This window comes from Carcharhinus amblyrhynchos, chromosome 1, assembly GCF_965287045.1.
Source record: "Carcharhinus amblyrhynchos chromosome 1, sCarAmb.v2.hapA, whole genome shotgun sequence".
Taxonomy (NCBI): domain Eukaryota; kingdom Metazoa; phylum Chordata; class Chondrichthyes; order Carcharhiniformes; family Carcharhinidae; genus Carcharhinus; species Carcharhinus amblyrhynchos.
In genome coordinates this window covers 57,059,732-57,075,767 of record NC_137324.1, presented here as the reverse complement: position 1 = coordinate 57,075,767, position 16,036 = coordinate 57,059,732, and the positions used below count along the sequence as shown (strand labels likewise).

The 16,036-nt window shown below is 42.7% G+C and overlaps 1 protein-coding gene across 1 annotated transcript in view; it reads right to left on the bottom strand.

Moving 5' to 3' along the window:
• Window positions 1-16,036, bottom strand: part of atp8b5b (ATPase phospholipid transporting 8B5b) — a 166,542-nt gene that overhangs the window by 55,418 nt on the left and 95,088 nt on the right. Inside the window, exons 14-16 of the mRNA XM_080211768.1 lie at window positions 12,555-12,743; window positions 12,330-12,445; window positions 9,064-9,228 (exon numbers count right to left, since the gene is read on the bottom strand). Coding sequence (XP_080067894.1) covers window positions 9,064-9,228; window positions 12,330-12,445; window positions 12,555-12,743 — 470 coding nt within the window. The remainder of the gene's footprint in view (window positions 1-9,063; window positions 9,229-12,329; window positions 12,446-12,554; window positions 12,744-16,036) is intronic.

Here is a 16,036-nt window from a genome sequence, read left to right as displayed (position 1 = left end):
GTAAAAAGCTGAGGCCCCAGCACCGACCCCTGGGGCACTCCACTAGTCACCATCCGCCAATCCGAATAGCACCCGTTGACCCCCACTCTCTGCCTCCTATTTGACAACCAATCTTCTATCCACGCTAACACCCTACCCCCAACTCCATGTCCCTCGACCTTCTGCAATAACCTCTTGTGAGGCACTTTGTCAAACGCTTTCTGAAAATCTAGAAAGACCACATCCACCGGCTCTCCTCTATCCACCGCCCTAGACACATCCTCATAGAACTCCAGTAAATTTGTCAGACACGGCTTCCCTTTAATGAAACCGTGCTGCGTCTGCTCTATCAAGCAATTCCCTTCAAGATGCCTCGCAATTTCCTCCTTAATGACAGATTCTAACATTTTACCTACCACAGATGTTAAACTAACCGGCCTATAATTCCTATAATTTAAGCCAGCTCCCATATTGCCTCCCAAGAGCACTAATCTCCTTTCCTGGACATTCTCAAGTATGATTGGCAATGTTTATCTGCACTCGATGGGACCATGATTTTAGAAAAAATGCTGAAGCAAAGTTCTCAAAAAAAAATCCAAACTAACAGGTTTATTTTACAAGGACAAGTTGAAATCTGGGCTGCTTATATTTATGAAGAAAAGGCCCATATCTTTATTCTGTGAGCCAATCTTAATTTTATTTCTATAACAACATTTGTGGTGATGTGTGACCAACATAGCAGCAAATGTGGATACACTGGAAACTGCAGCTGCACACAAGCCATAGAGTCATTTTTCACTGGAACGAAAGAGAAATGGAACTCAGCAGCTTCCTGAGTGACTGAGCAACACACTGCTCATCTTGCTAGTATGAGGAAGGGACCAGAGGCCACAGGGATCCTAACAATGTGGCTGTAAACCAATCTTGAACGGAAAGTAAAGGTGACAACAGTCACCATTTGCACATGGAACATGCTGACTTTCATGGACAATGCTAAAGCTGACAGACTTGATGGAAGAAAGACTCCTGTTGGTAGAGAGCTGGCTAGATACAACATCCAGATCACTGCCCTCAGAAAGACACATTTACCTGAGGAGGATCCGCTTAAAGAAATCGGGGCTGGTTACACATTCTTTTGGAACGGCCATGGGAAAGGAAAATGGAACAAGCTGGCTAGGCTGTCAGGAATTATTTTGTCAATAAGTTGACTTGCTTTCCAAAGAGTGTTAATGGTTGTCTAATTGTGCTTAATCAACTATGTCATCACCAGGCAGAGGGAGAGGGAGGATGTGTTTGTAACGAAAGCAATGTGTGGTGCTGAGTGCTGAACTTACTGTTTCAAAGCTAAACACCAAAATCTATCCTACTTAACTGCCTTATGGAATGAAAATCCAGGAGCTTTTCAATGTCTCAAGACACAAACAAGTAATCATGAAGGGAACTGGTTCAGAGAAATAGAGTCACCTGTCTGACAACAGGTCAACAGTACTCACTGAAAAAGCCCAAATCCTAGAAAGATTGTTAGATAATTCTTAACCACATCCCCAATCAGCCTTCATCCATCAATCAAGGGACAATCATCAGGCAGCCACACGTTGCCATCAACTCTGCTCTTGTTGACCCTCCCATGTTGTTAGAAGCAATGAACACAAATAACTCCTCCCAGCTGGGGTCTACGTGGTTGCAGGTCAATTTGATTTGATGTATTTGATTTGATTTATTATTGTCACATATTAACATATAGTGAAAAGTATTACTTCTTGCGTTCTATACAGACAAAACATACCGTTCATAGGGAAAGAAATGAGAGAGTGCAGAATGTAGTGTTACAGTCACAGCTAGAGTCAATGCCTGGTCAAGAAGCTCACTGAACTCTTTCAGTCTATGTGGAAGCAAGGAATCATTGCAAAAGAATGTAAAGTTGCCTCCATTGCCCATGTGCATAAGCAGAAAGAAACTTGTCTATCCTGAGGGGGTTGAGCTATGAGGAGAGGCTGAATAAATTAGGCTTGTACTCGTTAGAGTTTAGAAGAATGAGGGGAGATCTCATTGAGACGTATAAGATGATGAATGGGATGGATAGGATAGAGGTGGAGAGACTCTTCCCACTCAGAAAGGATAGTAGGACTAGGGGGCACAGCCTCAAGATACAGGGGGGGCAGTTTAGAACGGAGTTGAGGAGGAACTTCTTCACTCAAAGGGTGGTGAATCTCTGGAATTCTCTGCCCGTTGAAGTGGTGGAGGCTACCTCGCTAAATATTTTTAAGACGCGGGTTGATGGGTTTTTGATAAGAGCGGGGATTAAGGGTTATGGGGAGAGGGCAGGAATGTGGAACTGAGCCACGACAGATCAGCCATGATCTTATTGAATGGCGGGGCAGGATCGAAGGGCTAGATGGCCTACTCCTGCTCCTATTTCTTATGTTCTTATGACAATAATGGAGAAGTCTCATACTTTATTGCCGTCAAAATCTTCACTGGAATCCTTCTGAACCTTCATTGCAACATCTCAATCAGGATGTGCTGACATTGTCAGTGCATTTTCAGAAATGTTCGAGGAATCACATAACATGTTTGCCATTAGAAAACTCCACAGGAGGTGCCAGGAACAGGACATGGACCTCTATATCACTTAAATGACCTAAAGGCCACCAACACAGTCAGCTGTGAGGGTCTTCAGAAAGTATTTGTAGCAATTCAGCCAAAGCCAGATTCCTGTAACCAGAAGACCTCCGTGGTAAACCAAAAAGAGACACACCTTTTTAAAGTTTATTTGAACACTTCATTGCAGTGTTAATGTAAGCCTACTTGTGACACTAATAAATAAACACTAAGTAGTCTTAACCAAGAATGAAGCTGCTGTTCCATTAGCAGTTCTGCTGAGGCAACTATTGTTGTTGTGTGCGGCTATAGTCCTATAGTCAAACAAAAGTTGTACAAATTTGGTCTCCAAGAATGCTGCCAGTTGCCTTTTCATACCATTTTTGAAGGCTTGCACCACCTGTTCCATCAGTCCATTTGACAATGGGTGATAAGGTACTGTTCAAATATGTCACACACCATTAAAGAACATGAAGTTCTGGAAGCCACCACTAGTAACTGCTGTGCTTTTATCAGAAAATAGAATGTCTGGTATTCTGTCTGTACAAAAGCTCAGTTGTAATTTCTCGATCGTAGCCTGAAGTTGTGAAAAATCATGCAGTGCGCCTCCAACCATTAGGAATGTGCATCTACCCTGATTAAAAACATGGAACCCAAATGGGCCCTGAAAGTCCACTTGTACGCACACCCATGGCCTGCCAAGCCACTCCCAAGGGCATAGGGAGCAACTTTTTGATTTTCTGTTTCACCAAGTCCATAACATCTGAGTTTAGGCCAGACCATCAGGCGTAGCTCCTGGCCAGCATTTTTAATTTTGATACTCCAGGGAGGCCATTGTAATGACTTCAACAAGGTCCTTAAGGTTGGCCTCTTGGAATATGAACTCCCTGATTGAAGCCATAATTGCCTCCCCAATCAAGGACCCCCACTTGTACATAAAAATGGGAGTGCCAATTCTACTGGCACTTCAGATTCTGACTTTGCACCTGGAAGTGGAATTGAGGTGGTAAATAAAGGGAATCTGGTGAAGGGACATCAGCCTCTGAGTTATTTTAGCCATCACGTATTTCCATTAATATTGGATGTCGTTCTGGGGGCAGAACAACTACTTGGGAACCTCAACACTGAGCCTGTCTTACTTAGCTAGGTACGTTTTCATTTCTTCAGTGGGTCTTCCTTAGAATCCACCGTGTATCATAGAATCATAGAACTCTACAGTGCAGAAAGAGGCCCTTCAGCCCATCAAGTCTGCACTGACCACAATTCCACCCAGGCCCAATCCCCATATCCTGACACATTTACCCGCTAATCCCTCTAACCTACACATCTCAGGACACTAAGGGGCAATTTTAGCATGGCCAATCAACCTAACCCGCACATCTTTGGACATTTGTAGGATTGTATGCCTTATTTTAAACAAGATTGGATCATTTTGTGTTGAGGCTTTAATCTGCCTTGTGGGCACTGGCAAAGTCTCCAAAAAAATTGAGGGTTATCACAACTTCTTCTAATGCTGGTAAATGAGCCAAGCTTCTGGGCATTGGAAGTGACTCAGTGCATTGGCATTGGCTATCCAGGTTCCAAGTGCAGTGTTCTAAAAGATATTCATAGACTACCAATTCCAAGGGGCCCAGTGCTGTATCTAGGCGGAGGAGACATGGGAGATCGCCTTGTCCTCTTTGAAAAGGCACTATTAAGGGTTCATGAAAGTTAACTGTTATGAAATGTCTGCCATAGATGTATTGATGGAACTTTTTTTCACACCAAATACAACCAGCAAGCCTTCTTTCTCAATCTGAGAATACCTTTGCTATGCATCTGAAAGGATCCTGGTTGCGATGAGCTTTTCCATCCCGTCTTTCCATCAGTCTTACAGCATCGTCCCAACTCCACATGGGGAAGTGTTGAATGTCAGCACAAGTTCTTTCTTGAGATCAAAATGGGCCAATAAGTTAGATGACAGTGGTGAAAGCCTCTGTCTGAGGAGCTTCCCAGGACCATCTCTGGTATTTTCATAAGAAGCCGTGCAAAGGGACCAGCATGGAAGTCAAATTCAGGATAGATTTTCCACAATAATTTACTAACTCCAGGAAGGATTTTATCCCCTTGGTGTTCCTTCAGGTTGGCGTTTCCTTGCTGGCTGCTATCTTATCCTCTACTGGATGTAATACTTTTCCATCTACTCAGTAGCCTAAATAGGTTACTAAGGTCACTTGGAAGATGCATTTCTTCCTCTTCAAATGCACTCTCTTGAATATCTCTGCAAGACCTCTTCTACGTTTGTCAGGTGTTCCTGTTCCAATGCCCAGTGAATGGGACTTCATCAAAATACACTGCTACTTTGGATAGCCCTTGAAGGATGTTGTCCACGACTCGTTAGAAAATGGTACACACTGACAAGATCCCAAAGGGCAAGTGAGTATACTCAAAGTCCCCTGTGCATGTTGATCATCACATATTTCTGGGAGGACTTGTCAAATACAGGCTGAAGCTAGGTGTGGTTCATGTCCAAATTGGAAAATGTCTGGTTAACTATTAGCTTAGCGTACAGGACTTTGATTCGGGGCAAGGGGTACTTATCGAGTTTGGAATCCCGATTGGTTGTAAACTTATAGGCCTCACAAAGAAGAACTAATTTGTCAGGCTTAAGAACAGGGACTATGGATGCAGCCCATTCTGCAAATTGCACAGGTGTTATTATGTCTAAACTTTCAAGGCATCCTAGTTTGGTTTTCACCTTCTTCAGCAGAGAGTATGGAACTGGTCTTGCTCCGAAATGCCTAGGTATAGCATTGGGATTGATATAGGTCTTGACTTTAGCCCCTTTTATTTTTCTTAGGCCTCCAGGGTATCTACTAATAACTTTGTACAGTCCTCTCACGCATAACCTGAAGATCTCCAAACAGTTCAATCAGATCTGCTGGAGCCAATCTTCCCCCATAAGGCTTGGTTCTTGTCTTCATACAACAATGAGTAAGGCATGAGCTGATTGCTGCCTATTAGTCAATGGGATTGTTGTGGTGCATTTTATTTGTAAAGTATAGGTGGCTAGTCTGGCCAAACTTAGGAGTTAGATATCAGATTGGAGGCACTTGTGTGTCTGTTCGCCAATAACAGAGACCACAGCCTATATCCACCTTCATTTTCAAGGATACCCATTCATCAGTAACTCTACCATTATACGGGCAATGTTTGTTGTGATGATGCAATTCAACTATAATGTCCCTGTTTCTGGAAGTGGGGATACTTGCATGGTACCATCAGATACTGGCTTTCGCTCTTTACCAGACAGAACACATTTCACCTGTTTCTAAAACTTTGCCTTGGCTGTGCCATTTGACAATGTTTACAATAAACCATTGTCTGGCATCTGCACCTTTCCAAAGCATGTCCTCTAACACTTTGGGTCATCACTGTCTTTCCATGACTGGTAGTGATATTAGAAGTCTGATATTGTGAGGGGCCCTTTAAAACTTGATGCACATAAGCATTCTCCAATGAGGACAGATTACACAAACCGCCTCCCCTAGCTGGAAGACATTGCTGTCTGACATCCCATGTAGTTCTTGAGCCCGTTTTTCTAAAATGTCCAGTGATAAGGTTATTTCTACGGCTTTTTTAAGAATCCAAATTGGGCTCTGCTAACTCTTTGTTTTGGGTAGTTAGGTCATTTAAGCAACATACTAATCTATCTTGCAACATTTCATTTCGAGGCGTTCCAAATTTGCAATGATCAACTAATTTTCATAATCTAGCCAAGAATTTGGGAGACAGATTCCCCAGAGGTTATTCCGGCCATGATCAAGCAATATCTCTACACAATAACATAGTCATAGTGGTTCTTCACCAGACAGAAAAATTTTCAAGTCAGGGGCTTTCAGACAACAATAATCTCTTCCTCAATGTTAACAAAACAAAAGAGATAGTCATAGACTTCAGGAAGCACTGTGGAGAACATGCCCCTATCTACATCAATGGGGATGAAGTAGAAATGGTTGAGAGCTTCAAGTTTTTAGGTGGTCGAGATCATGAACAACTTGTCCTGGTCCCCCCATGCGAACACTATAGTTAAGAAAGCCCATCAATGCCTCTGCTTTCTTAGAAGACAAAGGAAATTTGGCATGTCCACTATGACTCTCTCCAACTTTTACAGATGCACCATAGAAAGCATTCTTTCTGGTTGCATCACAACTTGGTATGGCTCTTGCTCTGCCCAAGACAGCAAGAAACTATAAAAGATCGTGAATGAAGCCCAGTCCGTCACTCAATCCAACCTCCCATTCATTGATACTGTCTATGCTTCCTGCTGCCTGGGAAAAGCAACCAGCATTATTACGGACTCCACACACCCCAGGCATACTCGCTTCCATTTTCTTCCATCAGGAAAAAGATACAAAGTCTCAGATCACGTACCAAACGTACCAAAAGCAGCTTCTTGCCTGCTGCCATCAGATTTTTTTTATTCATTCGTGGGACATGGACGTCGCTGGCTGGCCAACATTTATTACCCATCCCTTGTTGCCTGGGGGCAGTTGAGAGTCAACCACGTTCCTGTGGTTTGGAGTCTCAAGTAGACCAGACCAGATAAGGATGGCAGATTTCTTTCCTTAAAGGATATTAGTGAACCAGATGGGTTTTTCTGATGATCGACAATGGTTTCATGATCATCAGTAGATTCTTAATTCCAGATTTTTTACAATCTGAATTCAAGTTCCATAAGCTGCCATGGCACAGACAGTTACCCAAGCTGGGAATTGATCCCGGGTCCCTGGTGCTAACCAATGTGACACTGTGCCACTATGGCTAATATTACATCCTCTCTACCCTCCTTCTCCATGTATGGTATGCTTTGTCTATATAGTGCGCAAGAAACAATACCTTTTGCTGTATAGTAATACACGTGACAATTATAAAACCTATCAAATCAAATTAATTAACCAGCATTTGACAATGCAATTAATAACTTTGTCCTCAATTATAGGGTAGGGTTCTCCCATCTGAGGCTAAGATCCATTGCAGAGGGAATATAAAATGTTTCCCTCGTGAAGGTCAGCAGGAAGTCACACCATATCATCCAGCCCCAACCTCATTAATTATGCACCCAGGAGTTTTACACCATATTCCATGCTGGGGCAGGCCTGATCGCACATTGCCAATCATTGTATCCAGGCACCATATTGATAAGGTGCCCAACATGACTGATCCATTATTAAATATAGAAAATGGAGCTCCTCAAAATGAAAATGAATCTCTGGGAGCATCTTCAGAATGGAAGATTGATGCCCAGAAAAGAAGATGGATCTCCAGGAACATTCTGAGGTTGGAAGATGGACCTTCTCAATGACACTGAATATTCAAGATCCACCTGCAGATGCTTCCCCACCCACTACTGTGACATTTCAGGACTCGGGATTTGCTGGTAGTTTCCATTCCAGACTCCAGAGGCAGCCCTAGGCATTGTTGAGATGAATCCCTCCGTCTGCACCTCATGTTGTTCCAGACACGTTTTGCACCATCATGTTTGCATCAATATGCTGATGTTATAGAGAATTGGACATGGGGGAAATATTCCAGTTAGGCCCTCATCTACATCCCAGGAGCAGGATGCAAGTAATTGTCATGCCAGTCTTCAATAAGTTTCCGACCTGCCATGGCAGGCACCAGCGAACGATTCTGTGGAAATTCATACCATTGTAACTGGTATGAGTATCTCTCTCGCCTTTGAACCTGTCAGCTGGGCATAGTCTTCTAGTACAAATAAGATCATCTTGGATGGGAATTTTGATTTTTCTTGCCTAATTAGCCTTTGAATTTTGATCTTATTTTGAACCTTCTTAGAAGACAAATGACACCTTGGGAATAAGGAATTGCTGGATGTGATCCACAATACATAAAATCAGTATGCAACCAACAAGATGGACCAGCTGGCTTGACATTTTCCTATGGCAAAGCTGGAGCAATCCCATGACCTCAATTACAAACACAACATATTAAATAACATGGATGATTTTATCTCAACATAATGCTAAACCAATTCCTGAAACTATTCTTTAATAACAGTGTTTTTGTTGTGCACACACAGAAGAAAATTTCCCACCAGGGAGATAAACTGATAGGCTGAACATTAAAATTGCTAAAGTTTGTTCAATAACACACAAACAACTAATCAGACAATATTAGCTGAACTTTATCTGAGCTCTAAATAATGATTGTAATTGTCCTTTGTATTAAGCATAATTAAAATAAATATGAAACAAGTTATAACAGCATTGTTTCCATCTTACTATTTTTCCATATTCCTCAAAGTAAATTTCACCAAAGTTATCAAAACTACCAATCCTGAAATGATGTAGTTTTCAGTGATAAAGTTATAACTTTCCAGTTGTAAAATAATATTCCATAGGTTTTTATGTAATAAAGATTTATGCAGTTTTAATTCTCTGGTAAACACATTGATACAGGTGATATTAATAAGTAACTGACCTTTAAGTCCATTTCAATTTCTTCATATAATTCAGACAGTTGTTCATCCCGATTTTCTAATGCAGTACTTGCTTCCTGGTACCGTTTTTGCCAGTTTGCAAAGTAATTTTTATTTAATTTTTTATATGCCAGGACTAATGTGCGTAAGCCATCACCCGCAAACTCCTGAAAGTAAAATTAGACGATATCTCAGAATGACTGATTACTTCACACAGAAATAATTCAAGATTACTTGTTTTAAATTATTTCATTTGGCAGTGATGGGCACTGCTGGGACTGAATCCAATGCTGAACAACAATTGCTGGGGGTTATTAATACAGTGAAGAGTTCCCAGTAGCCTGGTTTATCAGAAGATGAAAGAGTAATAGCAACAGCTGGCAAAGCCAGCACACACATAGGAGAAGCTCATATTCTGGTTGCTGACCAGCTGAAGGCTGAGAGAGTGGAAGGTTCCTGCTGTTGCATCTCTCTGGGTGGTCTTTAGATGTAATGATAGCACGTGGGTACAGATGATGATGCCCTGCACCTGGACAATCCAATGATGGCGGAGAACCTATATCTTCAATGCTGGTAAGGGCACATTTGTTGTCAACTGTGTATATTGTCCAGTTCTGGCGAATTGTGCATCCATAAAATGAGAAGCAGTGGTGTGCTATCATTTGCAAGATGCCATAGAGGTCTGCAGCTGATCCATGGAAGGAGTCAGAAGTAAAGAAGTGTAAAGCTATAGTGATTTTGACAGCTACTGGAAAAGCATGGCCAGTGGTGCAAAGTGTTGGGCATGATTTTCCCATCCCGCTGCACTTTGAGTATGCAGTAGGCCAGGAAATGAAAGTAGGGGGCCTGTAGTGGGAGTCACGACTGGTGTCCAGCCGATCATGACTTTCCCAGGCCCTTTTTTCAACATAAATCAGTCTCAAGCTGGAAATCATCATGAGGCTGATTACAATATGGAAATTCTTATTTCCATATCTTCCATGTGGGTGGCATGGTGGCATAGTGGTTAGCACGACTGCCTCACAGCACCAGGGACCCAGGTTCAATTCTTTGATTGGGTCACTGTCTGTGTGGAGTCTACATGTTCTCCCTGTGTCTACATGGGTTTCCTCTGGGTCCTCCGGTTTCCTCCCACAAGTCCAAGAGACATGCTGGTTAAATGCATTGGCAATTCTAAATTCTACCTCAGTGTACCTAAACAAGCATTGGAGTGTGGCGATGAGGGTATTTTCACAGTAACTTCATTGCAGTGTTTGTATAAACCTACTTGTGACACTAATAAGTGAACTTTAAACATCAGTGAACTTGGAATAGCATTGTCCAGGCTCACTAATGCTCCCCTCAGCCGTCAGGAGAGATTCCCACCAGCGGGGATTAAAGCTGGTCCCCATCAATGGGCCCCCTCCCCAGGTAGTCAGGGGCTGAGGGGTGCCCTTTGGGCAGGGCCACTTGGCACTGCCAGCCTGGCACCTTGGCACTGCCAGCCTGGCACTCTGGTACTGCCCACTGGGTGTGTGGTCTTAGCTGGTGGAGCCTACATGCAGGCGGGGCTGATCAATGCTGGGGGTAGGGACCTACTTGATACTCTGCATTAGGGATCAGTGGGGTTGGGAGGGCAATCGAGGTGTAGGAGGGACAGGCTGGCCATGGGTTGGTGGTGATCGGGGCTGCCTGGTATGGGAAGGGTAGGGATTCCACTGGTGCTAGCCTCTCGGGCGGGCTTAGGTCCCCCACCCTCCCCTTTATCAGCATGAATCCTCCAGTGGTCTCTGTGAAGCAGAGTGCTGGAAATTCATCCCACTTAATCCATCCCAAAAAACAACCGGGCGAGAAAATTTTCCTGCCTGTTGGCCACTTAGAGTTTTTGGGGGATAATCGCCTTCGTTATGTTTTTGGCAACAAGGTCACAGATACCTGTAATTAAATGCCTGGAGTGTTGCAATCCATTGTGGCACTGGTTCTCAGTCATCTGCAGGTTGCTGTGATTTCACCAGTTTATCCTATAGTGAGGATATGGCCTCCTGTGTCTTTCCTGTCCCTCCTTGCTCTCCTCTTCCCCAGATACCAGAGGCCCTGATCTTCCTGTGGAGGATGTTGCTCGTTCATGCCATTGGGCCCAAAATATAAGAGTCGTGTATCACTGTTAGCAGTTGCCTTTCTTAAGACAGTGAAGCCATTCTCTTCTGCTCCTTTGATGCCAAGAGAATGATGACCCCCTAAATCGCTAGATCATTTAATTGCAATGTTCCATGTGCAACACCAAGAGCATCTATGTGTCTATGATGGGCACCCTCCGTTGCATAAATCCTTTTATGGAGCTAAGGCAGTTCGGTGGGTTCCCCACTTTGTAACTACCTTTCTTTATCTTGTCTGCCCCAAGCAGTGCATGCAATTCATCTGCCACTGTGAAAATCATAGTATTTTTGCTAATAAGCTCACAATGAACTCAACAACCTTAAATGGCCTTGGTTAAGATTGGGTGTGATCACGGCAGCACTTTCCCCAGCCAGTACTTTGAACTCTGGTTGCCTACATTCCTGTCTGAGAAAAAGCTCAGCTGTTTCTTGAGGATTTGAATTTCATAGCAGCATTATAATGGCTCTTTCTTGAATTTAAGCTTGTGCGGTGACATATCCAATGGAGTCAGACTGTGTTGAAGCTCTGGAGGACATAGACTATTATCATCTGTTTTGTCTCTAAGAATCAATGCTGATATATTCATTTAATTCATCTGACTCAATTGAAATGTAATGATTCCATATTTTTAGCATTTGTATAAGTTGCATCAAATAATTGCCCACATCATTTTGTCACACTTAACCAATTCCATCTCATTCACCCCTCCCATGCGATCCCTTCTTCTCACAAAGAAACCATCCCATGCCATTCTATCCTTCTCCATGCTATTCCTCTCATGCCATCTCCATCCCATTCCTTTCATCCTTCTATGCATCCACAACCCGCTTTTGCCATTCCCAACCCTTCCATCAATTTCATCTCATCTCACACAGATAAAATCCCTACAGAGTAACTTTGTTTTTGGATTCCCCTTACCTTCTGATCTCCATTAAATCCCAACTGAACCATTGTTGCCACCTACCATTCACTGCCACACATGTGTCAAGCTCACCATTCCTCCACGTGCCTCTCATGAGCCAGTCATAAAGCCACTAACAGACGTATCCCTTAAACTGACCAATCAAAATAATCTATCCAGTTAAAAACTGCAGTTACAATTGATTTTAACAATATCTATATATTTACTTACATCGAGATGTGAAGTAGTTATATCCTTTAAATGCTGAGATGAAGAATTAAGTCTCTCAAACACAATGGTGTCAGCACCCTTGCAGTACAAATACAGTTTCTTGTCAGGATGTCGTACTATGCAACAAAATAAACCAAAGATGTAAGCAAATGAACATTGCTTATTGGTCACAATCACTCTGAGAGTAAAAATCATTTATATTAATTTTAGGAAGAATAAGCTCACCTATTACAGACATTCTTTTCCTCACATTATCAAAGTCCAGAATGGAAAGCAATTCATAAGTTTTAGTTTCACCCATTTCAACTACAGTTATTGTCTCAGGAGTACGGGATCTGAATACAAAGCCAAAGTTCCTTGCTGCAGTGACAAGTGCACCTTCATCTGGAGATTGAGCCTGATACACTAGGAGACCTTTACAAAAAAAAGTGCTGTAAAGTGAGATACCTCTGAGAAAATTAAAGTTATTTTCAATACCAATACGTTAAAATTGATTATTCATGGCTCAAGTAATTGAATAAAGACCAGTGTCAATGTAATTTACTTCTAACAAAGTTACAGCTGATTTTATATGTAATGAAACACGAGTATTTCATTAAAATATTAATCTATAATTGCATCAACCCTGTGCAGCCTTCCTGCTGTTCTGTAATGACAGATGTCAGACAACAACATTTGTCTGATATTGAGCTTGTCACCACAAGATAGGTTAAAACATCAGAATCCAATGCAGGTCGCAGGTCCATGCAAGAGGGCAGGGCAACTGGACCATGTCAGCAATCTACCTGGAAGTGGTTAATTAAGAGGCCACGGGCAGGCCTATCATCCAATTAAGGTAAACCACCTGTCTCCACAAGGTGCTGTCCAATTAGAAGGCTGTCTGCAGTGCCACAGTGTATCTAAAAACCAAGAACCCATCTTCTTGCCCCAGGAATCCCCCATTGTCCATGCAGTTGACAGCTTCAGCAGGCAACAAGAAGCACTGGCGCCATCGATCGGCTTTTTCATCATGAATGTGGCATGTTGAGGTGGGGGAAGGTAAAGGTGGTCCCTCCTGATGTCTTTTGCCACCATTTCCATGCCCCTCTAGACTGATAGCCCATTTCCCAATGGGCATGCAAAGTCGTGGCCAAGGAATCTGATTTTTCTTTAAAATAAACTTGTATTTATTTGATACTGTTACTGACGAAGCATATTAAGGTTATGATGATCAAGAGTGGGACTGTTCACTGCTGATTATACATTCACTATCATGAGACGTGTTGGATGTGATTTTCCCATTCCGCTGTGTAATTTTGTAGCACAGCGGACTGGGAGAATCATGCATCGGCCGATTTGTGGGATCACTGCAAGCGTTCGCACCACGCTTGTGTCTCCCAGGCACGGATTTCCAGCGGTGTCTGCCCGGCACCACAAATTGGCTGGGAGGCAGTGCTTGCATTTAAATAATATTTTACATACTATTTAAATACTATTTGCAGGGCCAGGAATGAATTTTCTGGGCCCGCTGGCATCTCCCACTCCTGGACTTGCAAAATCTCACTAACTGTCCTGTCTGGAGGCCATACACGTCTCTTCAACCTGGACTTAACGCTCTCTCCACTCACATTGTTGCAACCATTAAGGCTTGATTAGCTGTAAAGGCTCGCATTCCAATCATTATTCTGTAAATTGAGTTTGTGCCTTTATGTACCCTGTTTATGAACAGAACTCCCACTCACTTAACAAAGGAGCAGCAGCATTTGCTATCAAATAAACCTGTTGGACTTTAACCTGGTGTTGTGAGACTTCTTACTGTATCTCTCACCCCGCCAGAGTATTTCACTCTCGTGAGGTTCACACCAGCTTCCCACTTCCAGGGGACTGGCAGCCCAACCCGCTGAAGTGAAATGGGGGCAATCGGGGTCCTCAAGGGGTCGGGCGGGGGAGGGGGTCTGCCCTTGGGCAAAAACTTACTTATTCTGTTATTCTGTTCTGTTATTATAATTTCCATTGAAGGCTTTCACATTGTAAAATTTTTATTGTAAAGATACCATTGACTAAATACTATTTTCTTTTTGTAGCAACTTACACTTCATATTACAGAAAGAGATTCCCCATTTAATTTTTAGCGCAGCAAAAATTTTCCCATTACAGTTACACATTAAATTATTACTTATTCAGCTTCCAGGAGCTAGGCTAAAATTATACTCAGTTCCTACCGGCTTTCTTCCTTTTCACTTTCCCAATTGAGTATCTTCCAACACCAGAACTGGCTTTCACTCCAAGCGTCGCCCTCCTGACTCCTCTCCTCTAACACCAAGCTAAATGAATCTTGCAGCCTCCTTTAAATTCTCAGAAACCTGGTCCTTTCAATCTGAGCACAAGCTCCCTCTCATGTTCTGCATGGTAACAACAGTCAGCATTTTGTCTGCTTCAAGTGCAGAACCGACTATTGCTCCGTTTGCTTTCAGGTGATTGTTGTTTGTCTGTAATAATTATGGGTTTGTAGGCAAGGCTCTCACCTGATCTCAAGAAAGCCTTCCTATGCTCTCTTCCCCATGGTACTGGGAAACACATTATTCACATATCTGGATAGAAATGCTAATTAATCTCAATTTTTTTCATTTTAGAAGTAAATGGATAATTGTTTACAACCTGATATACATTATACTTTTCTGGGATGTTGGCAGACTCAGGGACTGGAATTTACCACTTCGCCTGCTGCAGGAATCAAAGTGGGCGACGGGCAGATCTGTTGACCTCGGGCAGGATTTTACGGTTTCAGAATGAGTGAGGCCATAAAAGCCCACCTGTGGTTTACTCATGGTATTCGTATGATGTTGAGAGACTTCTTACTGTATCTCCCATCCCGCCAGAGTATTTCACTCTCGTGAGGTTCACACCAGCTTCCCACTTTCAGGGGACTGGCAGCCCAACCCGCTGAAGTGAAATGGGGGCAATCGGGGTCCTCAAGGGGTCGGGCGGGGGAGGGGGGGCTGCCCTTGGGCAAAAACTTACTTATTCTGTTATTCTGTTCTGTTATTATAATTTCCATTGAAAGCTTTCACATTGTAAAATTTTTATTGTAAAGATATCATTGACTAAATACTATTTTCTTTTTGTAGCAACTTACACTTCATATTACAGAAAGAGGTTCCCCATTTAATTTTTACCCCTCATGAGGTAGCTGCCGCTACCATTGTCTCTATGTATAAATACCTTGTGCCTTCTTCAAAGTAAAAAAAATTCAAGCCTTCATTTGATCACTAATAATCAAACCACCCAGTTTTAATATTGCACAGACTGCAGAACAGGTCATGCCTGGGATGGCAGGACTGATGTATGAGGATAAATTGAGTCTGTTAAGATTGTATATGCTGGAGTTCAGAAAAATGATGCGCATTTCTAATAACCAATAAAATTCTAACAGGACTAGACAGGGTAGATGCAAGAAGGCTGTTCCCTGTGGTGGGTTTGTTCCACCAGATTTCCCAGTTTGAGGATACAGGGTAAACCATTTAGGGCAGAGATAAGGAGAATTTTCATCATTCAGAAAATGGTCAGCCTGTGGAATTTGCTACCACAGAAATTAGTTGAGGCCAAAATGTTGCATGTTTTCAAGAAGCAGTCAGATATAGCACTTAAGGCCAAGGGGATCAAAGGATACGGGCAGCAGGGGGAGGCGATTGGTGGTGGTGGTGGTAAACCATCTCCTATGCCACTGC